The sequence below is a fragment of the Onychomys torridus genome, chromosome X, assembly GCF_903995425.1.
Source record: "Onychomys torridus chromosome X, mOncTor1.1, whole genome shotgun sequence".
Classification (NCBI taxonomy): domain Eukaryota; kingdom Metazoa; phylum Chordata; class Mammalia; order Rodentia; family Cricetidae; genus Onychomys; species Onychomys torridus.
Window position 1 is genome coordinate 129,759,313 of NC_050466.1, and position 26,081 is coordinate 129,785,393.

The following is a 26,081-nucleotide window of genomic DNA, read 5'->3' on the forward strand; positions in this document are numbered from 1 at the left end:
TGCCTCACATGCATGGACCATGAGTAACACCTTAGATACAGGACCACACACTTGTGCAGACAGACACTCATGGACTGCTTGCCTTTAATCTTAATACTCTCAGAGGGGGAGGAGGTGATCACAATGACCCTTATCTGAATACAAATGGTGAACAATATTGCTATTGTAAGTGGGTTTTTTTTTTTTTGTGTGTGTGTGTGTGTTTTGTTTTTTGGCTTTTGTTTTTTCGTTTGTTCTGTGTTTTTTTCTTTGTTTGTTTGGTTTTTTTTTTTTTTTTTTTTCGAGACAGGGTTTCTTTGTGTAGCTTTGGATCCTATCCTGGAACTCGGTTTGTAAACCAGGCTGGCTTCAAACTTAGAGATCTGCCTGCCTCTGCCTCCTGAGTGCTGGGATTGAAGGCGTTCGCCACGACTGCCCCAGCGGTATTGTATGACTTATAAGACCATTTTTCATGTTCATAGCTGTAAGAAGGACAGAAACCAAGATGTGTCGTCATTCTCAGGTCATGTGGGTCTCCTCATCTCACTACATCTCCCACAGGTATCCGATGGCAGGAAATATGCAATGAGATTCATGCATTCAAAGGCTGTCCCTGAGAGACACAGAAGGCAAATGAATCTGTGTGTAACTGTCAAATAGCTTTCCATGGGTTTAAGGGCTATGCTTGTGAAAGTGGTGTCAGGGGAACCCAGACAAACTGTACCCCTCAAAGACTTCCAGTGTAAAAATCCAAATGTAGAAATTATATGGTATGTTTTGCTTATCCAAGTAACCTATCACATTGAATAAAATGACCCAATACACACTCTGCTTTCCCTTAGGTAGATTTCCTTTCTTGGTTGTTTGGTGTGGGTTCTTTTATTCTTTCTTTTTCTTTATTTCTTTCCACTTTTTAACTTTTTTTTTCCTTCTGGACTATATTCTAAACAATATGGCAAGTAGGGGAACCATCATAAATGAGAGCATATTAGGTTTACACTCTTGTGTCATGAAGATTATTGTATCCTATGAATAGGGGATATAGTACATTAAGGGTCTGAGGATATGGTGACATGGGTAGACACCTCGCCTAGCACACACAAAGTACTGGGTTGAAGCCCAGTTTTGAACACCAGGTGCTGAGAAGCACTGGTGTGGAACCTGGTGGAGTTTGGAGGATCAGAATATGTCAAGGTTATGATCCTCTTTAGCATAATAGTCATGTTGAGGTGACCTTGAGCTACCTGAGATCCTGCCTGTGAGAACTTACAGAAAAACTCACAACCCTGAATGGAATTCTTCAGAGCCATTGAGAAGAAAACAATAGATGACCAGCCTCTCATTTCTAGTTGACATAAAATTTCTACCTCAGTCGTGTACAGGCATAATTATTACAATAATGGTCATTGATGGGGTTTACAACTTTAGTGTCTCTGATATTGACAACCAGATGACTAAACAAGTAACTGCCAGGGCATGTTAGCACATACCTGATATACCACCACTTGGGAGGCAGAGGCAGGAGGATCTGGAAGCCAGTCTGGATTACATGGTGAGTTCCAGGCCAGCCCTAGCTGTGTATTGAGAATCTGCCGAAACAGAGAGCCAGACAGGTAGATAGGCAGGCAGACAAGAAAAAAGAATGAACAGAAAGAAGTCTGAAATAAATTTAATTAATCAAAATGGTATTACTTCTATTACCTAAATGGAGTCTTCTGGCCCATTTCTGGTAACAAGGAAGGTGCAGTTTTGTTTCTGCTGATATAGAATGATGTTCCTGATTTCTTATGGGATGCCTATTTACCAAGACTTTTGAAAACTCTGAAGGGTAGTTAAGTCAACACTTAAAAATTGGTCAGAAACACACAAATGTTGTCTTAGTTACTTTCTATTGTTGTGAAGACACCATGACTAAAGTGGCTTACAGAAGAGCTACTGGAGACCTACAGTTTCAGAGTTAAGAATCTGTGACCACCATGGAGAGTGCATGGCAGCAGGGAGGCAGGCATGGGCAGGAACAGGTGCTAAGAACTTATCACTTGACACACAACCATGAGACAGAGAGAGACAGACAGAGAGAGAGACAGAGATGGAGAGAGAGACAGAGAGACAGAGACAGAGAGAGCGAGCAAACTAGGAATGGCATGGCATGGCATGGGGGTTTGAAACCTCCAATTCCACTCTCATAGTGACACACCTCCTCCAACAAGGTCACACCTCCTAATCCTTCCCAAACAGATGTAGCTACTGAGGATCAAGCACTTAAATATATGAGCCTATTGGGGCCATTCTTACTGAAACCAGCACACACTTACACAGCAAGAGACGGGAAACCATTATTTCTATTTTATGATATCTTTACTTTCCACCTCATCTATAGCAAGAGGCTTCTAGACAAAGATTCACTTTGTAAGTAACTGAGGCACAGAATACTACCACAATGCCAATGAAAATCTATGTGAGACTCAATTCCTCCCGACTTCAAACAAGAGATTAGAGAAATGAAGTGTAGTGCTGGAGAAGAGACCTTGGGAGGAGTGCTCAGTGTGCTCCATTGTGGGGAAGACAGACTAACCCCCTACTCCCCAGTTGTGATTTCTCCATCTGCAGTGGCTATTCATCTAATCAACAGTCCTCCCACTAACAAAGCCTGGACTGTGTAACATTCCTGCTGTGAGAATGACCTTGAGCAGGAATCTTTGTATTAAAGAAATATTTATGATTCAGGACCAACTGTGAATTGGTTTACTGCTTGATCGGCTTGCACTTTTGACAGCCCAAACTGCTCTTCAGATCAATACTATTGTCACCTTTCTCCACCTCAGTTTCAGAGGTGAGTTCTTGTCCCAGACAAAAGACCTGATGCTTCAAGACTGTCCAAAATTTTATGGACACATGGATGCTTCTTAGCATGTCCAGACTGGTCCCAAAAACATCTCTTAAGAATGCCCACTCAAGTAGGAAACCCAGTCCTTTAGGAAAAAAAAGAATACTTATTGGCTGGGTGGTAGTGGCACATGCCTTTAATCCCAGCACTTGGAGAGTAAGGAAGTTGGATTTCTGTGAGTTCAAGGCAAGCCTGGTCTACAGACTGAGTTTCAGGACAACCAGGCCTACACAGAAAAACCATGCCTTGAAAACAAACAAACAAACAAACAAACAAACAAAAAAGATTGATTGATTTATGTGTTCTTGAGTATATGCTGTGTTTACCATGAGTCCTTAGGTGCCTGTGCAGGTCAGAACAGGGGGATGCATGCTCTCCAACTGGAGTTACAGGTGGATGGAATTCTCTCAGTAGGGATGTCCATGTTCTCTGAAAGAGAGGCTACTCTTCCCAACTGCACAGCCATCTCTTCAGCCACACAAAGCCCACTCTTGCTTATCTGCACTCTCAACATAGTTTAGCACTTGTTTTGGGCACATCCTTGCAGGTCCACACACTCTATAAAATAAAAGCATATTAAGAAGAATCTGGGGAAGAACATCTCACCATCTAAAAATCCCAGGTGTGCTCAACAGTGATGATGTGGCCCAGGTATATGTACATGGGCAAGTTTATACTTTGTTCAAGGCCTTAATAAAGTCCTCATATTTGCCTCAGAGCCAAAGAAGCTGTGTGGCCAGCAGAGAACAGGTACAGTTCTATTTGAGGACAGGACAGAGAATTACCTGTGGCGCTTTTTTCTCAGTAGGCTCAGAGCAATACTCACTTGGGCTGCACTTGTGAGAGAATGCCTGGGTAGGCATATGCCCCTGCAATGCCTAATCTACCCAAACATTGTGTATTTACTAATGGAGCAGGAATCTCATCCTGTCCCCAGAGGACCTGACCTGAATGCCTCCTCCCTGAGGACTAGCTACCGTGACTGACTACCTTTCTTGAGCACAAGCTTGCAAAAGAGGGACCCAACCAGCAGTCTTCCCCAGCTCTGATGCCTGTGATCCACAAAGACCAACATGTAAGATAACACTAAGGGTGCGATAGCGGCACCAGAGGTTCAGGGAGTGTACAGTGAGACAGTCTTCTTGGAAAGACAGAAACTGCACCTGTAAAGTCTTACCACACAAGGGCCTAAGCATCAACTGAAGAGCAACCATGACAGACATGCCAAAGTGGACAGGAAATGCCCGAGTCACCCAATGCTACAAAAACAAAACAAAACAAAACAAAACAAAACAAACAAAAATCAAACATACAGTCAACTAAGGGGATACTGAGAGAAAACAGCACACCATCTGGTTATCCAATACCAAATGCACAGTCCAGAAGAAAGGCAAAAAAGATTACAGAGACTCAATAGGTTGTATTTTTCAGTCGCTCTGTGTGTGTGTGTGTGTGTGTGTGTGTGTGTGTGTGTGTGTGTGTGTGTGTGTGTAATCACATTAAAGAAAATGAGGGCAAAATTTTGACAGTGAGCAAGAAGGAGACGTATATGGAAGGGTTTCAAGGGATAAAGGGAAGGGGGAGATGATGTAATTGTATTATGATCTTAAAGAATAAAATAAATGATGAAAAGGCAGAATGAAAGGCACCTGCACCAGCCAGTGTAGCACAGTCAGAATATCAACAGGCAGAACAAGAGCCCAAGAATGTGAGGGAGATTTTGGGAGGCAGACACATGATGATAAGATGAGGGTTTGTGGCCCCTAGGGAATTTCTCCAGCCATAGAAAGCACAAGAGCCGTCATGGCAAGAACATGTGGAGGCCTGGGGTACCATGCTGAGAACTCCATTGAGCCGAACAGACTGATGCTCTAGTGGCTGGATGGGAAAGGAGGACAAGGAACACAGAGGCCACCCACACAGTTTTGCCAAGCATCCCCAAACAGGCTGTGCTCCTCTTGATGATGTTGGCAGAAACACGAAGGAACATCAGTGATACCCAGAGAGTGGAGGAGGAAAGAGTCGCTGAGAGCTTTGTACATACACACAAGAACATCCCAGTCACTGCAGAGGACACCTGGCAGGGTAAACATACATTCCCGGGGTTGAGTTAGCAGGCTCCCCAGGTTGAGTTCTCCAGTGTAAGCTGTGGCCAAGGAAGGGGCGGCTGCAGAAAGTCGGGTTCAGTGAGCATCTTAGAAAAGGAACTGCCAGAAAGACGGTGTCAGGAATGCAGAGAGCATCTTAGAACACAGGAGAGAAGGAAGACAGCACCTGGAAGAAGGATGGCAGGTCTCCAGGCTTCACAGGAGGTGGAAGAGACCTTCAATTGGCTCATGATACAAATGCTGGGAACATGGAAACGGAAGCCATAAGGACAAAGTTATCACGGAATAGTATCACAAACACTGAATGGGAATTCATGTGTATTCGTGATGTAGAACTGGATAATGCTTCCTAAAGTGAATAGAAAGTGAATCCAAGATCTTTCTACATACAACCCCAGCTTTCCATCATACTCCATTCCTATATACCTGAGAGGCATTCATTTCTGAACGCCAACAGTGTAACAAAAATCATCCTTAAACGCGCTGTAACCCGAAATTACATGCTGTTTTTTATTAACTGAAACTGACAAGCCCAACCATGCCCAATGAAGTCTTTAGACTAAGAACACCCAAAGGCTCCTCACATTTGCACTAGAGGCCCACCTTCTCTCATCCCTCCAGAATGATACACACTCTCATGAGTCAGAAGACTATTGAATCATTACTACTTTGTTCATGAGCAAGAGAATGAAGGACACTCTTGTCCAAAGTTCTGTGTGCAGGTAGCAGGACTAATCCTGGTTTTCTGAAGTCCAGGAAGTAAAATTGGCCAGACCGTGAGTTCTAAGCTGTGTTTCAACTGAAAAATTCAACCTGTGATATAAGTTATTTTGCCTCATGTGTATGAAAGAAGGGAATGGATTTCAAAAACAAACAAAAGATGACTAGGAATGCCTCACCTGCAGAAAACACGTGGACATGTTTATCTTCAATCCACAACTCAGCTTCTAACGTGAACTTGCACCTGAATGGGTTTGCCTTACTTGGGCATGCTCCATGGACAAGGGTTCTTAAAATGTCTACAATCTATTAGGCCATCTTTGGGCAAGCACCCCCACCCCATGCACACCCATCCAATGAATGTATCTCCCAAGAATGTCATTTCAGAAGGTACCCTCTTTGCTTACGCTTTGACAACACAACTAATGAAATCTGTTTGGCTCAACAAGAGACTCAGAGCCCTCTAATGTTGTCTTCCAGATCATATAAAGAAATCAAGAGAGATGGAAATGGTGCCCTACTCAGTTCATTTCTGGTGCTGTGATAAAACACTCAGACACAAAGTAACTCAAGGTTGAAAGTTTTTCTTTGGCTTGCAGATCCAAGTTCTCATCTCCAGTTAAGAGCAGAGAGAGAAAGCACAGGGATCCTTGCTTGCTTGATCATTTGCTTATAGCTGGCTTTCCTATTCTCCTACACATTCTAGATGCCTTCTCCAGGGAGTGCCAGCACCTGCAATGGGTTGGCTCTTTCTACATTCACCAACAATCAAGACATACCCGCCACACATACCCCAAACTGACTGAAATAATTATTCGTTAAGAATATTTGAAAGTCAACAAACAAGACTGGAAAAAAATTACAATGAGTAAGGTCACCCCATCCTCAAAAAGATAAACCCCACATCTTTTCACTTGTATGTGGGACCAGGCTTCAAATATTTTGTTTTGTGTGCTTATCCTGGGGCCCAATTTGAACCCAAGAAACTACAAACAGGCCATTGGGTTGGGGGAAATCTGATTGAAGAGATGGGAAATAACAGAATACTGGTAAAATGAAAGGAGAGAGCGGAAATCCTGGTGTCTGAAGGATTCTAACAGTTTCTGGAGTGATGGGAATGGGCAAAGGAGAGGTTAGGTAAGGGCTAACTCTTGTGAAATATGCAGAGAGAAGCCACATGAGAACCCATGGCTTTAGACCCCAAGTAAAATATATGTAACAAGAGGAGGTGGTGGAAGGCATGTGATATGAAAGACTGTGAGGGAAATACTGGGGGTTAAAGTTTAAGTGAGAATAGGGGAAAAGGAGTAGAGAAAAGAAGGCAGGATGTGGACATGCTAAGGAGAACTAAGGATGTATGAAGAAGCTTTATGGAAATACACTAGATGGTAAATGAGGTCATACATGCTATTTTTTAATGATATGTTTATCCTATATGTGTTGGTGTTTTGCTCGCATGTATGTCTGTGAAGGTGTCAGATCACCTGGAACTTGAGTTACAGACAGGTTATGCCATGGGGTTCTGGGAACTGAACCCAGATCTCCTGGAAGAGCAGACAATACTCCTCATGACTGAGCCATCTCTCCAGCCCCCATCCACACTATTCTGAACAAGGATACTCCATGTGGGTGAACAATGTAATTCCCAGAAGCAATAGGTCATTAAGTATAATCTCAGCATGGCACATAAATTACCTCCCTATTGTGAGGCCAGCCTCAGAGGTGAACAAATGCTAATGGTCATAGTACCCAGAAGGTATACACGCTGGTTGTTGTGAGGGCAAAGACATACGTGATCTTACCCATTGCTGGACCCTGCACGGTATAATACTGGCCTGCCAGGCATGATGAGTCCTCTGGTGGCATAGTTGCAGTTCTCTGCCTGGGGCTAACTAATTCTTCTCCTGATTAGATCTGAGGCCTGCTCCACATGAATGAGTGTATGCCTGGCACTGTAAACATAGTCAAAACCTATTATTGGTGAGCCCACGGTTCCTTCAAAGTGCTGGGTGGGGTGGGGGACGACTTGTAGTTGTTCTGCTAAATGGCTGTGTTGTTAAACTGCCTCCTGAATATTTAGGTTTGCATGCAAAGGTCTGCACTGCCCTCAACACTGCTTTGAGAAGCTTCTAGTTGCAATGAGTAGCAGTCCATGTAGAAACACATAAGTGTCAAAGTGCTGACACTAAGCAACTGTGAGTGCTCAGCCACAGATGTGACATCCACACCCATGTGCCCCTGCCATTAGGCTCAGGGAATATTGTAGATGAGGAGGCAGAAGGAATGTAAGAACCAGATTACAGGGAGGAATGCTGGGAAACACTGTCCCCTGGTTATGGTACGGCTGTTGCACATGTGAATCCATGGTAGTTGTGGTTACCTGCACAAGACCTGAACATGATGAAGCTAGGTTAATCTCCTGGGAGGTGCTGTTGTGGCTGTCCCTCTAACTAAGGAGCTATTGCCCACTGATGGCTGCTGGAGAAGGAAGAGCCGCTTCCCTCTGGGTAGATGGCCCTGGGAAGAGGGACCTGGGACTCAGTGGATGACCCCAAGTCTCTGGGCACTTCAGAAGCACCAGCTGGACAGAGTAGGTTAAACAGGTACCTGCATACACACTGAAAAGGAGGCTCTGAGGTTTAGAACGATATTGGTTGAGGGAGTCCAGGGGAGAGCTGCAGGCAGAAATTGTAGGAGAAGGTGATCTCGAAACAGCATGTCCATGCACGAAATTTTGAAGAATACAGAAGAGTATTAAAAAGAGATTCTCCTCTCAGGTGGTTCCATGTCCTGTGAGGCTGGCAGTTAAACTAACCAGCATGGACCACAAACTGCTAACACCAGAGAGATATATAGGAGGCTACCAACATTCCAGCAGACAGCCTAACTCACCCAGCCTAAAACAGTGGTGTCACAAAGAGCTGTACCCCCAGCCGTTGGGGAAAATCAAGGATGCACAGAATTCTAACCAGATTAGGTGTGAGGTCCTTAATGTATTTTTCCCATTTGTCTTACTGCTGTTTTCCTTGGAACTTGAGCATTAGTTCCCATGTGATCAATAGCAGAGTAAAGGTCTGGGATCTGTACTAGTGACTCACATGTTGTCCTTGCATTGTCCATTATTGTTTTACTCAGCCATCAGGAAAGCACTGTGAAGCCATTGTTCTTTATCAGGAAGACAGACATGAACCAAAGCTTTCCATCTTATGTTTGCACTACCATATCTCATACCTTTGTATGATTTATATGCAGAGGTGTAAGGATGCTAACCTTGGAAACAAAGGCTGGTATACATATTTAGGTGATCATATGCAACAGAAAACTCAACTTGTCAAGACACTCCTTGCTTGACTCAGGTAGGTCTGGGTACATTTTATCCAAAACCTACCTGTTTGTGTCCCAAGGAAGACCCATGTTCATAGGCCTTGTATCTCTTGTTCGAGAAAGGAAAATTGAGCCATACTTACTCATTACCTAATGAGACTTGTCCAGAAAACCTTTACAATGCCCCCTCCTCACTAAGTTATGCTTCCATTCAAACCATGCGGCATAACCCCTTTCTGGCTGTTAAAGTGAAGACTGTTGAAGTTGAAATGCCAGCTCTTCAGCACAAGCATCACTAAAGCTTTCCCAAATCCCGTCACACAACCCCACTTGGCTCTTAGGTTTTCAGGGAGAAAGCAAGAAGAGCACTGTAGTTAGTAGCATGCCTCTCAGTTCTTGCAGTTAATTTCTGTCCTAACCATAGAAGGGGGTTTGATTCTCCCTCCCTATTTGCAAGGTGGAGTCATTTCCAGAACCCCATTCCTCCTGGTTGGGCTTGGGAAAGCCTCTCTGTCAGCCCTGTCTCTGCTTGATGCACAGTAAAATCATGCTTATGTCAATACTTAAAATCCTGCTCTGCCTCAAAGCCTTGCAGCCAAGGAGAAGACTTTCACGAGGGCATCTGGGAGGGTTCTATTGCCTCGTGGAGATGGAAATCAACACCACAGAGCGGGCAATGGGTCAATTGGAGAAGCTGTGTGGCCATAGTTCCTACCTCTATAGCACGCGGGTCCTGAAAGACCTGGTCCTTCTTATTCCTCTTTGAATGACGGGCAAGGTGGGTGTCTTCCTCTTTGTCACCTCTTCTCCTTTTCCTGTAAAGAGTTTTCAAAAGGAGAGGAACATCTGTCATCGTTCTGCAACTGATCTTTCTGATGCTTAACTTTCAGCCCCGTGCCAATACCCAAATCTGCAGCCTCAGCCCTGTGCCCATACCCAAATCTGCCGCCTTGACTGGGGATGTACCAGTCAGAGCTGCTATGATGGATTCAGATTCTGTAGGCAGTTGGCACTAGGCTGTGGAGGAAATATGTCAAACAGGAATTCTTTGTATACCCAAAGCCCAAGTTCAAGTTACCCAATCAGAATCTTAATGTGGACCACTGCTTGGGACCAAAAACATAAAGATTTTATGATCAAATGTTAAACTCTACCTGACCAGCCCCATTTTCCACTGAATCCAGATTATATGATTTTCAGCTCTGTCATAGGGCAGCTCTCAAGACAGGTGTGGCTTCAATCGCCTATTTGCTCTTATGTCTCTTCAGCCAGTGGCTAGGAACAGACACTTCCTGTGTACTGGCAGATCATTTCTGTTGCCATAGCAACAACTATTATGTCACTGTACCTGCTACTTCACTGCCATCATGACACTGTGGCTGATTACTTCCCTGAAACTGTGTCTAGAAGTGTTTTAAAGAAACTATATATAGTGATGTATGCCAGGGAGGCTGCGGCATAAAGATCTCTAGTTCCATTGCTACTTGGGCTACATTATGAGTTTCAAGCCAGCTTGAGCTTTATATAAAATATATAGTAAGACACTGTTTCAGAGAAAAAAAAAGTATATACCACCAATTTTGTTGTGGTGTTTTCCATTATACTTCATATCTTTCTCTTTCCTTATACTGTTCAGGATCTCACTCTATAGCCCAAGCTGTCACGAAACCCACTATTGTGGCTTGGCTGTTCTTTAACTTGCTGTAATTTACTGTTCTAGCTTCAAGAGTGCTGGAAGACTTGCCTGATCTTACAATTCTTGCAGGTAATCCTGGAATTGATTAGACAGACATTCTTTTTAACCACTTAATTAGAAACCGGTTTTAACAGTTTGGCCCTCCTTCGTATTGTTAATTCTAATGATGTCCAGCATTTCTTTAGTCTTCAATCTTCCATTCATCTCTAAGAGACTTGAAGTGAGTGGTATCAGACTCTTTTTCAAACACTTTCCCCAGTGCCTCTTTCCTGTTTCCATAAGCAGTGTACAATATTAAAACGGCAACTACTGAAAACATGGATGTTCAAGGACATCCCTCCCTGGCTCTACTCTCCTCTGTCACGTGCTAGACACTCAAAATCTGGGAAACATCCTAGAGCAATGAAGTGACTAGATAATAAAATAAGGAAGAATGGCAAAGGTTATTGGAGAGAAATTTTCTTCAGTAATCACCCCATCCCCTCTTCTACAAGAAGGGAAAAAATTAGTGCATAATTGGATAGCTATTCAAACAAGTTTTTTTTTAATGGCAAAGAAGTTGACAGTGTAGTTAAAGTTATATTATTTGTATCAAGTGGTATTTAAAACGAAAATTCTCAGTAATAAATACAAGATTTTTCTAGGTATGTCAGACATGCCAAAGCAACATCAAAACCAGTAGTTGGTCTTAGAGAATAAGGAATATTTCAATAAGACTAGCTTTCCTTCAAACACATTGTTTCCTGTGAAATAACTGTGTTCTTAATTACAAGAGTGCATTGGTAGTTTGTCCCCTAAATTCAAATTTCTAAATTCTATATTCTTTTAGACCCCCTACTTTATACATGATCTAAATAAAAAATCCAATGAGCCGGGAGGTGGTGGCGCATGCCTTTAATCCCAGCACTTGAGAGGCAGAGGCAGGCAGATCTCTGAGTTCAAGGCCAGCCTGGACTACAGAGTGAGTTCCAGGAAAGGCGCAAGCTACACAGAGAAACCCTGTCTCAAAAACCTAAAAAAAAAAAAAAAAGAAAAGAAAAGAAAAAGAAAGAAAAAAAATTCAATGTAACAATTTAAGCTAACTACAGATTTTAATTCTTTCTCAGTTAACCTTGAGATAGTTTCCAAAATCTTAGTTGCTATGATTTGCCTATGATACAGAACAGTGTCCTTGAATAGAGGAGATATAGTGAGAGCAAATCAAATCAACTCATGAGCAACAATAACAGGTCCATCACATTACCCCAAGAAATTCCGTGATATATAGCATCTAGTTAAACCTCACAGAATAAAGGAAAGCACTTTGAACTTGGAAAGATCAGGGCTCTGTTTGTTACCATCTAGTTAAATGGTTTCCCCTTGAGTGAACTAACCAGGCTGAAGCTAATAAAATTGATTTTCAAAACAAAATAATAAATAGAAAAAAATATGTAGAAAACTCTTTACAACACAATGCTATGAGTACAGTGACACATATATACCTAGTGAAAAATGCAAATGTTTTATTTCGCAATACTCACTGAGCACAGACTACAGTAAAGACATTCCTCCAGGTACTGCATTATGTATGATTAACCATAAATCTCAGCTCCTGCCCTCACAAGACTGCATGCTGATGACTGTCCTTGAACCATGAGTTACTATATTCTGATCTCCTATTTAACTGAAGCTTTCACTACTTTACATTTTAGTTCTTAAACAAAAATGTGTATAATGTAAAAAAGGTATTTTTCAAAAGTCTAAAACTGAGCTCTAAAAAGCATTATGTTTAAATTATAATAAAACACGAGCTGGGCAGTCGGCGGTGGCACATGCCTTTAATCCCAGTACTTAGGAGGCAGAGCCTGGAAGGTCTCGGTGAGTTCGAGTCCAGCCTGGTCTACAGAGTGAGATCCAGGATAGGAACCAAAAACTACATAGAGGAACCCTGTCTCGAAAACAAACAACAAGAACAACAAAAACCATGCCTCCAGTTTAGTTAAATATACTTCATGAATGACAATATCTAGGAAAATTACTGGGTTCATTATGAAAGCTTAATCTTTCAGCAAGGGAACTGTGGATAAGATTAGTTTTCTGTACTGTATAATATCAGCCTTCTAAATTTTCTACAGTGAGAAAGAATAGTTACTATAAAAGATGAGTATGTTGAGGAAGGCCTGTAAATCCCAGGACATCAATGGGTCCAAGAAATTAGAAAGATCTTTCATAGAAGCAGAAATGCCAAGTTGCTAAGGTATCTAGGCAATTCCATGGGAGAACCAAATGTCTAAACACTAAATGATGACTTTTTGTCCAGAAGGCAGCAGCCCCACCACAATAGGAAGGACTTCTCCAGCAAAAGGCATGGCATTTTCCAAGGTGAAGGGCAGGGCAAAAGGCAGAGTAGCTGCCATCTCTAAATCTGAGGAAAATCTATCTTTCTAGCTACTTTTCTTTGGAAAACTCAGAGACTTGGCTGAGGAAATGAAGTAGGATGAAAGGGAAGATAATGAACTGGTACCAGCAAAGACTCCAGCACAGAAACATTAGTCTTGCCTTCAGAACCATGGCAACAGCATCAGGGAGTATATGAGCCTTCATCAGGAAGCACAAATGAAGTGGGAGGCAGGGGAGGAAGTCTACCCTAAGACTGGCAGGTTCTAGGTCTGTATAGGAACCCAGAGAGGTCACCTCTAGTCTCCAGCCTGGGGGTTGCCTAAATATTCCTTCTAAAGCTGTTGTGAAATACAGCCGAAGAGTTTAGAGCACTGAAAAAAGAAACAGACTGCCTAATTATTCCTGCTGTGCCAGGACTGAGACAAGTGCCAATCAATTCCCTGGACATACTCCTTCCACTTGAGTGCATTGTCTTCTTTGCAGCCCACAACCTTTAAAAGTAACTGCCCACCTCGGTGTCCACAATACTGAGAAGGCCACCAGTGCGTCCTCTCTCTGGGGACATTCTCTCTTTCTCTTGCTAAGCCTCCCTGCGTGTGGCCATGTCACGGGCAGCCATGGGCAGACTATGCCTTCCCACGGTGTCCTGTTCTTTCATTCTCCTCTCTCATCACCAGCAGTACCACCTCCTGACCTTCCAACTCCCTAATGGTTCCACATCATATCCACAGCCTCAGCCTCCTGTAGGCCCCCCTCTACTGGCCACACAGTCTCTTACCATATACAAGACCTGTAGCTATGAATCCCCTCAAGACCACTTCTGATGCTCCTTCTTTCCTCCTCTTTCCTCCGCAAATGCTCCAATACTAGACAATGTCTACGTTCTCGCTCCGTGGCTTACAGTAAGCAGCCCTCCAAGAGCACCAACACCAACTTTTCTCCTGCCATTCACCAATCATTCCTTGACTAGGGTCTAGCTAAATGGTTCAGTTGCTTGCCCTACCAAGCATGAGGACCTGAGTTTGTATTCTTAGCACCCAGTAAGCATAATTGGAACCCAGAGAGGGTAATAGGGGAGACAGGCAGATTCCTGAAACTTACTGGCAGTTTAGCCAGATGTTCAGCTCCAAGTTCATTGAGATACCCTATCTGAAAAATAATAAACAAACAAACAAACAAATAAGGTGGAGAGCAAGAAAGAGGCAGTAGATCTCAAGGTCAAGGCCTGCCTGGGCTAAAGAATTCAAGTTTAGCCTGGCTAGCAGGAAATGAAAGAAGACAGTATCTGAAAAGAAAAAAAAAGTAGTCTGAAAGGGCATTATCTTGACTGCTAAGAGAGGATTCAGGTGACCCGATTTCTGTCACTTTGTGACAACTGACCCCAGAAGCTATTGTGATGGGAGCAGGATAGTTGGGAAGCAGATATAAAGTATATGACTGTGAAGATGTAGCTGTGAACTTCCCTTTGGAGGAATGTGTTTTGCAGTATTCCCCCCCCCGCCATAAGCTCCATGGATATGTGATGCAGGAAACCTTCAGGAACATGGCAACAACAGAAAGACCAGAACTTTGAAGATGACTACAGAAATTCCAGGAGAAATCTTAAGACATCAAGTCACAGAGAGACTTTGAACATAATAAAGATAATCCATGTTGCAAAAATTCAGCTGGATTCTTGATCCCACTGTGAACAAGAAAATCCTTGTAGAGTCAAATCATATGAAAAGCATGTGTGTGGAGATGGAGACATCCCAAATGTTCACATCACATCTCAGAAAGGAAACAAACTAGTATTAGGAGCAGAAAAAGAAATAGGGTGAATGTAAAGAACATGGACATGCCTTTGCTTCTTCTCAATGTAAGGATTCACATTATACAGAAACTGAAAATACACAAAATGGGAAAGCCTTCAGTTGTTCTGGTTCCCTGTGAAAATAGGTAAGTTCACAGAAGAGAGACACTTAAAGACAGAATATCAGAAGGCTTCATTATCCCAAGACTGTTCTAGCAAAGATGGCAGCACATAATAAAGAAAACTCAACAATGTTAAACACCTGGAAGCATCTGTGGTCATGTCAGTTCAATTAGCAAATATAAAAAAAACACCCGGGTGATAAATCTTGTTTAGAAGAGATATACAAAAATCATTAGTTTACCAACAGAGAATGAATACACAATGGATCAAAACCACATAAGTGCAAGAAAAATCTGTCATCTGTACCAATGTCAGAAACCCAGGCAAATTCCTTCTGTAGTGCAGTGGCACAAATACAAGTAATAGGACGTGCTTGATACACAGCAATTTTCACAGGAGATGTTCTGAACGTTTTAAATGCACTGTGTCTGTCAGGCACTCACTGTGTCATTAATAAGGGTTATAGTTCTCAGACACTGAGAGGACGTCTACAAGACAATCATCAATTACATCAAATATACAAATAGTTTTAAAAGAGGGCCTGGGCTCAGTGGTCAGGTGCTTGCCCAAATGCATCAATCTTTGGTTCGCTCCCCAGAACTGGAAAAAAAGTAAAAAGTAAAACAAAAAAACCACATGCATGGATATTAAAGGCATGAAAAGATACCAAATCTCAAAAATAATTTAAAGATATTATTTTCATCTCTACTTGAGCAATCCTAAAAAGGCACATTATCTGAAATTAGAGAAATGACACATTAATGGTATTTGTTGTAAAATTTTTCTAATTCAGAAAAAAATACAGGAATTTCAAAATACATTATGGAAAATACATGCTAGAATACTGAGAAATTTGAATTTCCAAAAATGTATTATTTAATATGAAAACTTTAGAATTCAGTATTGGATAACATATTTTGAGAGAGTATATTTATAGTGTTTGAAAATGTGGAAAAATTAATGTGATCTACAAAACACACTGAAATAAGATGTTTGAGATCTTCAGTAATGATTATTTCCCTTATTATTTTCTGTGTGTTCCAAAATTACAATAGAAATGAATTGTCAGGCCAGCAAGATGGCTCAGCAGGTAAACTTGTCTGCCTCCAAGCCTGTGGACCTGAGTTCAATTTCCAGGATCCACATGATGGAAGGAAAGAACCAATTCCCAAAAGCTGTCCTTTAAATTCCATATGCATACCACAACACACACACACTCTCTCTCAATCTCTCTCTCCCTCTCTCTCTCTCTCTCTCTCTCTCTCTCTCTCTCTCTCTCTCTCACACACACACACACACACTTTTAATTTTTAAATTTTTTAAACATTTATTTTATGCGTATGGATACTTTCCCAGCATATAGTTTATTCACATATGCATGCCTAGTTCCAGTGGAAGCCAGGAGATGGCACTGGATATTTCAGAACTACAGTTACAGACAGTTGTGAGCTACACTGTAGGGAGCCAGGAATCAAACCTGGGTCCTTTGGAAGATCAGCCAGTGCTCTTAACCAATAAGCCATCTCTCCAGTCCATTAAACAAAAATTCATAGAAATGAATTTAATTTTAAAAGTAAGACTGAATGCATGAAGAGATCTGCTTGGCAGATTAAGCAGGGAGCAGCCAGCCCTCTCCATCTAAACAAAGAAGTCAGGTTGCCATACATCAAAGAAAGGAAGCAGATTTAAAACAGTTTCACCATGCAAAAATGGACACCCTCTTTAAGTGTGTAAATGGTAGAACAACTGTGATTAGTGAAGCCATTGCTCTCTCTCATCTAGAATAAATGAGCTGGCAGAGAGGAAGACTAAAACAATATGCCCTATACATACTACCAAGGCCTACATGTTAAAAAACAGTGTGAGCAAAAAAGCCTGCACTATGCAAATGACCTATAAATGTGCCAGTCCTCCATGTTTCTAACCTTCCTCCCAACTCCACCCCACTTCCTCCTTTGGAAGTGTATTCCTTTCTGATAAAGTGTGTCTATTTCTGCTATTATCTACATTTCTTTGTCTAGCTCCTTGTTCTGGAACATAAAAACCCAGAAATCTCAATAGATGTCCACAAAACCCCAATATCTGCTGATATCACAGGTGCATGTAATCTCAGCACTTGGGAAGACTGAGGATTCCCAGGAGTTCAATCAAGGTTAGCCTGGGCTATATAGCAAGTATCATATTAGTCAAGGCTACATATACATAGTAAGACATATCTCATAAAAAATAAAGGGTAGTTATTATATACTGTAGCAAATACAGTAGATAACAAGAATAATAGTGAATCTACCCTTGCCAGAAGACAAGCTAAAAATATCTCTTGCCTATTATGCAAAGCATCATCTCCCTGAAACAGGTAATTATTTACTACTTTTAATGTGTGCTTCCAGAGACAGCACAATACATACGTGGAGTCAGTTATCAATACATCAGGAAACTTGAAAGCAAGCATAAAGGTTTACCAACGGCCCTCGTCTATCAAGGCCCTAGATAACACAGTGGCTTTGAAGATGCTTTTCTGTCCTATAATCCAAAAAACGAGTAAAAGACACACCAAGTAAGCATGTCAAACGCAAACAAAGACTACTTTGGTAAACTGTAATAACAAACACATCCCCACAAGAAAGTGGAAGAAAGATCATTTAAGAAACTGCAAATATGCCAGGCAGTGGTGGCACACTTGTTTAATCCCAGCACTAGGGAAGCAGAGGTAGATGGATCTCTGTGAGTTCCAGGCCAGCCTGGTCTACAAAGTGAGTTCCAGGACAGCCAGGGCTGGTACACACAGAAACTCTGTCTTCAAACATACCCCCGCCCCCCCAAAAAAAAGAAGAAAAAAAACTGTAGACACTAGAGTTTTATGAAAAGACACATGCATAAACAAAATCAATTAGCCAGAAGAGATGCTCCTGTGTTCAACAGATGCTGGTGTGGAGGGCAGGCTACTAGGTGTCCTGGTTGGGGGTGAGAGTGGGGGATGGGTATAACTAGTAAAGCTCCTATCCCGGGGAAAGTCCTTTGTTGTTTTAACATTTACATAGGAATTCAAGGGCTCCTTTTGTTTTCCCTGTGAGTTCTGAAAGAACTGTGTCGGAGCTATAGCTCATTACTAGGATCAAGCTTTCATAGGCTAGCTAGATATGTGGGCTCTGACGGTAACTCACCGTAAGTGTACAGGTAACGAGACTCACGGCAATAATTCTACAAATACAGATCTCAGTATGCTTTAAATGCACCTGTATGGAAAACCTCTGAAGCAAGGATCACAAAGTGGAATTAATGGTAATCACTGGGTAATGGGACTGTGAGTAAAAATTTTCATTAATACTCCCAGAAAATGTCCAGAATGCAGTGAAATACAATCTATACTGGAAGAAAATATTTGCAAAGGTGCATAAACTCCAAGGCCAGAAGGGAAAAGAATGAGTTCCTAGGCTGCCCCACTAAAGCAAGGCCAACTGGAAAAGAAAAGGGCTTTGTCCAAGAGGTAGGGAGTTGGGAGGGAACCTCAGAGGAAGCTGGTAACTTAATCTCCTGCTCCAAGACTTTTTTTTTAAAGCCTCTACATTAGGGGGAAAAAAAAAAAAAATGTTCCACAGCAGGGGATGTTTTTTTCGACACAAGAAGGGAGGGGGGATGGTGCAGAGAGGCCCACTGCACTGAGAAATACTGCCATCTAGGGTTCAGAGAGCCGTATAAGCACCAATATCTTTTCTGGGAATTTTCTGCCCCTAGCCCACTAAATGAAGATGAAAAAGTCAACCTACTGAGATGACTGACCAGACAGATCACACAGGAAACTCACAACTCACACCTGCCCGAGTAGCTAATCGGTCTATACCAACGAAGGAAGCCTCCCTTAGTTCTGCTCAGGGACCATAGCAACAGCAAGAGGAAATCCCTACCACATTGCAAAGATGCTTGCTGCTCCTTGTAGTAGTAGTGGTGAATTGGCAGCCTGAGCACAAGCGTCCTGGGAGGCCTTGGCGGCTCCGTCCTGAGGCAGGCCTGTACTCTCCTCCAGTGCTCTAGTTCTCTGCTGACCAAGGGCTGCAATCGCTGATGTAGACTGGGACTGCTGATAAGAAGGACCTCTTGCCCTGCACAGCACGCACCACGTGAGATCTATGCCAGTCCCTGGACACACTCCTCCCACTCCTCCCAGCCGCTGTTCGTGCTTCCCAAATGGCTGCACTCATCCTCTCTAATCCTAACTCCCTACCTCAATGCCCCATGACACAGAGCTGGCAGCCAATGGAGCCTTTCGACCCTTCTCTTCCCCTCCAAAGTCTACTTCCTACTCATGGTCATGCCCTGAGCAGCATAGAGGACTATGCCCTTCTGTGATGTTCTACCATACCCTGCTTGCATTTCTCTGCTCCTGTCTGAATTATTTTAACTCAATCCTCACAGAAGTCAAAGGTGGGGGCAAAAACACATATTTACTCAAAAGGGGAGAGGAAGTTCAACAGGACTGTGAGCAAACAGGGTAAGACAGGCCTTGGCCGGTGCTCAAGGGATTACCCCTTCCAATCCAAGGTCCATCAGCCTCTCCTGCTTTACTGAGGGAAAAAAAAGTAACCTGACAAGGAGAACTTTTTGTTCTCTGGGCAGGCTGTTTCTTCAACTTTAAGAACCAGAAGCTGAGCCAGCAGTGGCGCACGCCTTTAATCTCAGCACTCAGGAGGCAGAGGCAGGCTGATCTCTGTGAGCTTGAAGCCAGCCTGGGCTACAGAGTTCCAGAAAAGGCACAAAGCTACAGAGAAAAACAAAAAACAAAAAAAAAGAAAGCAAGAAAAGAAAAGAAAAGAAAAGAGAAGAAAAGAAAAGGAAAAAAGACCCAGAAGCTGAGGGTAGCAGCAACCAGGCAGGAGAGTGTAAGAGAACAACCTCTTCATTTACACCCCTCCTCTAACAAAGTTTCTTACACTTAAACAGTTTGAAATCTGCTGGTTTCAAGCTCTCTAAGCTTTCCTCCTGGTGTCAAAGGATGTGACAAAGGAAAGTAAGAAAATGAGTAAACTTAACCATCCTTAGTACCAGGCACTCAGAAGTAACCCCTAAGCTTAGGTCTGCAACACTGGTAAGCTGTTAGCCAGGTATAAACTAATCAAGTGATATATAAAAAAAAAAAAAAAAAACTTTTTTCCAATGTAGCGTATCTTTGCTACCTTCTTGTGCCCTATCCACATCCATCATTGAAAACCAATCTCTACAGAGTTGAGTCCTATTTCTTCATGTGATTGTGTGCATCATCTTTTCCAAATAGCACAAGATACTTTTTCCTAAATTTAATTATCTAGTATCACAGGTTTTAACATTTTGTAGTAGAACTCTGTCTGCCATTTTGAAGATGTAAGGAAATTTTGTGTCCCTGCCTCACCCCTTAAAATTTGTGCCTCCTAGCCGGGCGGTGGTGTCGCACGCCTTTAATCCCAGCACTCGGGAGGCAGAGGCAGGTGGATCTCTGTGAGTTCGAGGCCAGCCTGGTCTACAAAGCGAGTTCCAGGAAAGACGCAAAACTACACAGAGAAACCCTGTCTCAGGAAAAAAAAAATTGTGCCTCCAGAGTTTGTGGTCTTATGTGGCTAAGACTATACATATAAGCTTCTGAGAATCAAAGCCCGAAAGCTTCTGCTGCACCAAGACACCACAACATATGCTTAGGATTGGGTCCTGTCTTATAACATGACCAGTGGTTCCCACGAAAGAAGATCTATATGTTCTGTTCTCTGCAATCTTAGTATGGCAGGATCACTCAGAAACAACTAGCACAAGGTACTGGGATGTGAAATGGGGGGAAAGTGATACAAGTTAGCCTGTTTATTTAACTGAGAGACACCAGGGAGAATCCTAAGATGGACCAATTCTAGAACTGAACCATGATGACAGTTTATGTAGGGCAGGCAGTCTGTGACTATGATCTTTCTCAGATTATAAACCTGCATATGGAAATGTTTGGGGTGCATGGCTGACAGAATGTTTCTTGAGAAATGTTTGGATTGGTTTAATGATAATTTATTTATTGTTTGTTTGTTGTTTTGGTTCTTTTTATGTGTAATTAGATTTACTTGCCCACTTGCTATGTAAGCTCAGTACCACTGAAACATACTCCCATGCCACAATGTATTCCTTTTAAAACCAATATCGCATATGAAATCTTAAAGTCATTTTCACAGAGTATATAAAAATGTATGAAAGAACACTAAGTCACAAATAATGTAAAAGATATTTTTAAAAACTAAGACAGCAAACTCAAATCTCAGCATAGTAACATTCTGAAGGTTAGCAGTAATCTCAAAACCCAATGGTGCAGATCCTGGCAAGTTTTCTTGGTCAGAGGAGTTTTGCAGTATGTATCCACTTGGCAGAAACCACAGTAGGCACATTGTTTAAACGAGGGCAATGACGTTCTAACAATGTTTATTGCAGCATTAGTTTTTCTTTTTAAGAAACAATAAAGGAACTGCTAATCATATTGTAGAAGATATATATTATAGACTATTGGGAAATTTGAATTTTAAGACAATATTCTTATTATCTAGTAGGAAAAAAACTACTTCATAATCTAATATTGAAAAATATATTACCACAATTACAGGAAAAAATGAATGTAATATGTAAAACACATTAAGAAAAGATCACACTTTTTCATTTATTCTCTTCCATATATTCCAAGGCGACTACAATAAAAATAAATCAGAAAGTTGGGCTTGCAACACACTTGTTACCCCAGAACATGGAAGGCTGAGACAGAAGAACAGAAACAGACTGGACTACATAGGCATACCCTATCTCAAAAATAACCAACAAAACAAGCAAACAAAAGAGACTGCCATGTCATCATATGGAATTAATGATAGACTAACAGTGAATGTGTGAAACAATTTCTTCAGCAGGTTTGTAAACTCCCACACCCCTGGACATCATCAAAGGAGTAGTCAGCCTTCGCCATGGAAACAATAAAGTAAGACTGCTAGAGGACAGAGAAAGCAAGTGGAGTTCCTGTAGGTCTTCTCTCAACGCTGACATTCCTTTTAAGGTGGAAATGGTAGAAGAGTCATGGTTAGTGAATCCACCACTCCCAGCCACACTCGTCTCCCCCTTTGATAAGGCCACCACGGCTTACTCTCACTACCAGCAATTCTTTGCCCTTTCAGCTGCGCTGAAGGAGGGAGACAACCGCTTCCACAACCACCAGCTCTGCCCTCGTCGGTCAAAGTTAAATTGAGGTACATGCATGGGCAGCTTTAATGACTCAGAAGCTGTGGGATCTAGTACTTCTAGTGAGAGTTTAAAAAGCATGTAATTGTGCTAAATGACCACAAGTTCAGGGATATACACAATAGACATATATTGGAGTCCTAGAGGGTAGTGATTTTAGCAAGTTGTTAGGGAAAACCTTAAACATGTAATCACTTGGACTTTTTATTTATTTGAGGTTTTCAAAGCATTTTGATGGGGACTTCATCAGGACAGTGGAAAAATAAACGGATTAGGCTAAAAATAAGTGGCAGGGGAGGTAGGACCAGATGGGACTTCCAGCTCCATATCAAAGAAGAAAGCAGAAGAAAACAGGATTCAGTGTTTGGAGGAAGGCAGAGAGGTAGTTCAGTGGTAGTGTGTTCATAAGGTGCTCCAAGCTCTAAGTTCCACCCCGACAAAGAGGTGGGGGTGGGAGTAGTACTAATAATTATATATCTAAAGACCACAAACATCATTAAAAAGGAAAACATGTATAATACATATGTTACAGTGGGGTTAATTTCTACATTTGCAACATAAAATCAATACTATTTTTCAAAATTTATAAATGATTATGAGTGCACAAAAAACCAAAGTTCACAGAGAATGGGAATTAACTTTCATGCATGTACCCATAGAATAAAAGTTTGGACTTATAATATAATATTGTCAAAAACAAATTTCATTAATAAAAAAGTTTGGACTTGTAAAGTCAATGAATCTACTTATAGAAATACAATAAGAATGTATGAAAATATTCTTTGTAAATTAAAGAAGCAATATCGTTGAGTAATGTGTTAATATTTTCTTCCTTGACTCAGTTCACTCAAAATTACATAAAGCTTTTCGTACTAGAAGGTAGAAATGGGAATCTCAAGAGGTTGCATTTAAAGAGATTTTTTCACACCAAGACTCAAATAAAAATAAATAAAAAGTTGGTTTAAAACTCTCTTCCTACTACACATGTCACAGCCAACAGGACAGACAGCAATAATGGGACATCTAGCAGTGAGGACCCAAGTTAAGAACCTGTTGAGCTATGTATGCAGGCTATCAACACTGAAGCAGATACTGAAGTCACCACCTTTCATATTCATGGCAACTGTGGCACATAGATGTGGAATCACAATCTAAATTATACACTCTTGTAGAACAACTTTTTGTGCTAAATACAAGAAAAAACAAGATATTCTGGGAAGGAATGTAAACCTGGAAACAAAGGTGGCTTTATATTCTAATAATATACTTATTACTCACATTGTTTAAATGGAAAGAAAAAGCATGTAGGAGACTAAATACTACAGGATATTACAAAATGTCATATCATATTTATAAACAAAATTACCCCACAGAAATTAAACACTAATTCTTACACACAACATGTCTATTCAGAACACACTGCTAGCCACTTTTTTATGTGCTTAAGTATAAATGGTTAGCAAAAAAAAAAAAAAAGCAAACTAGTACAAATCTTGTCCTCAGCAACAATACTTTTAAAATATTTGATGAGATGGGGTTATGGGTTGTTTGTATTTTTCATATCAGTTTTTAAATAATTTTGTCACACTGAAGAAAATGTTCAAGTGACAAATAACTCAAGCTAAATATATGAGATTTTTAATGTGACATATAGCAATTACATATATCAATGGAATTTGGTCTGATTCTATAAAGCAAAGGCACAAATATACATCCTAGTATGTTTAAAAGAACCGAATGGATTAGAAAATCTCTAAGGCAATTACCATAAAATACAATTAATGGTGACCATGAGGTGATGGGACTGTAGGAAAAAAACTTGTTTTCATTAACACTTTACAGAAATTTTCCAGACGGAAGTGAAACAAATTCTACATTGAAAGAACACAAACCCCAGGACAAGCAGGGAGAAGAATAATAAGGCCTTTCTGGGAAGCCAAAATACAAGTAGCTGTAGTGTCTAGGCTGCCCTACAATAGTAAAGCCAACTTGAAAAATAAAGGGATTTGTTCTAAGGCTGTGAATATTAACAAGGTAAGGCTAGAATTTATTAACTCAATTGCCAGTTCCAGGCAAGCACAAATCCTACTAGAGGAAAAGGAAGGGGAGGGGGAAAGAAAGGGAAGAAAAGGGGAAAAGGAAAGGGGAAAAAAGCCTTTTTAGTTTAAAAAGACTCACAGTATTTTTTCAAACACATAGGGCAGAGGAGAAGGGGCTGTATGGCGCAACACTGCCATCTAAGACTTTAAAGAAACAGACAGGCACCCACATCGGAGGATCGTCCATCTTCGGAGGATCATCCATCTTTTCCGCTGCTTTTCTGCCCACAGCCCATAAGATGAAGGCTGGGAAAGACAGGTGGGATGAACAACACACAAGGCACTCAAACCTGAGCAAGGGGACTAGAGAACCATTCAAACAAAGGAAGCCTCTCTTAAGTCCCGCCCGCGGAACCATGGCAACAGCAACAGGAAGTCCCTACCACATTGGAAAGATGAGCTCTTCTTAGTGTAGGATTGGCTGGTTCAGAGTCTGCAAGCATATGCTGGCGAGGTTGCAGCTAGTCTGGCTCCGAGGCTCCTGCACTTTCCTTCCAGCGCTGTAGCTGCCTGTTGCCTAAGAGACGTGGTTGGTGATGTCCAGAACCTGTTCCCGACAGCCCCCTGCGGCTCACGCTCAAGACGTGTACAAGGACACGCTCCTCCCACTCACCCCAGCCTCGAACCCACTTCTGACGCACTCACTGTCCTCCAGGCCCTCACCTAATCTGAATCTAACTGCTCACAGCAGCAAGCCAAGCAAGCCGCCACTGGGGCCTCTCATCCTTTGGGGACTTCTTTCCCTCTTAGGTCACACCTGAGCATCAAGGAACAGTGTGCCTGTAGGTTCAATAATGGATAGATGCCCTAGCTGTTACTGAGCTCCCAGGCAATGACAAGAAAAATCGCAAAAGCCTGAATTATTTTAGCTCTATCCAAACATAACTGAAAAAAATCATATTTCCTAACAAAAACAGATTTCATTTTTTAATGGAACTGTACATCATCGTTTTAATGACAGTAGGTTTGCCATAAAGACAGATAGGCAGTTCTTTACTTTTCACAGGGTCTCCTGGTGGGCCAGAGACTAAAAGAACTCTCTTTCATGCTGTGTCCTCAACTGTAAGGAGAAGAAGCCAGAGAATTCCGAATTCAGGCAAGGAGCTGAGAAGAAAGGCCCTGCTTCTGCTACAGCTCCGCCGTGCACAGCACTTTCCCCTCTCCCGGGAGTTTCTATCTCTTAGAATTTAAAATCCATTGGTCTACATGATCTCTAAGTTTTCCTTTCTACTCAGTATCCCATACAGACAGAAAAATAAGATGAGAAGTAGGAAATTACAAAAATGAGTACACTTTGTCATCCTGAAGAGTACCAGACACCCAAAAGCAACCTCTAAGCTTAGGGCTACATCAATGACAAGCTTTTGAATTAAGAGAATTTTTCATTTTTATTTATTTTTTATTATTTTTTGGTTTTTCGAGACAGGGTTTCTCTGTGTAGCTTGGCAACTTTCCTGGAACTCACTCTGTAGCCCAGGCTGGCCTCGAACTCACAGAGATCCGCCTGCCTCTGCCTCCCAAGTGCTGGGATTAAAGGCGTGCGCCACCACCACCCAGCCAAAATTTTCATTCTTAAGATCTTTTTTTAGTGCCCTACTGTGTCCTACCTAAATAGTATGGAGGTGCACGGACAATAATAGCAACTACTAAATTCCATAGATATTTGAGTCCTTCTATTGCAGGTGAGTTTTTTTAACAAGCAAACTGTTTCAAATAGGAAGCTCATCATATTTTTGCCAGTCTGTAGTTC

At 41.7% G+C, this 26,081-nt stretch overlaps 2 protein-coding genes across 3 annotated transcripts in view; both read right to left on the minus strand.

Moving 5' to 3' along the window:
* LOC118574404 (protein FAM156A/FAM156B-like) overlaps positions 1 to 9,793 on the minus strand; it is a 24,357-nt gene extending 14,564 nt beyond the window's left edge. The window contains exon 1 of the mRNA XM_036175302.1: positions 9,734 to 9,793. The gene's annotated coding sequence lies outside the window, so the exon portion shown is untranslated. The remainder of the gene's footprint in view (positions 1 to 9,733) is intronic.
* The window catches only part of Fam104b (family with sequence similarity 104 member B), a 26,745-nt gene extending 1,854 nt beyond the window's left edge, over positions 1 to 24,891 (minus strand). Inside the window, exons 1-2 of one of the 2 annotated variants that reach the window (XM_036175304.1) lie at positions 24,715 to 24,891; positions 9,734 to 9,833 (exon numbers count right to left, since the gene is read on the minus strand). In XM_036175304.1, coding sequence (XP_036031197.1) covers positions 9,734 to 9,833; positions 24,715 to 24,719 — 105 coding nt within the window. In that variant the 5' untranslated portion in view covers positions 24,720 to 24,891. Of the gene's footprint in view, positions 1 to 9,733; positions 9,834 to 24,501; positions 24,557 to 24,714 lie in introns of those variants that run through there. The other variant, XM_036175303.1, reaches the window with a different exon arrangement.
* Between the last annotated feature and the right edge of the window lie 1,190 nt (positions 24,892 to 26,081).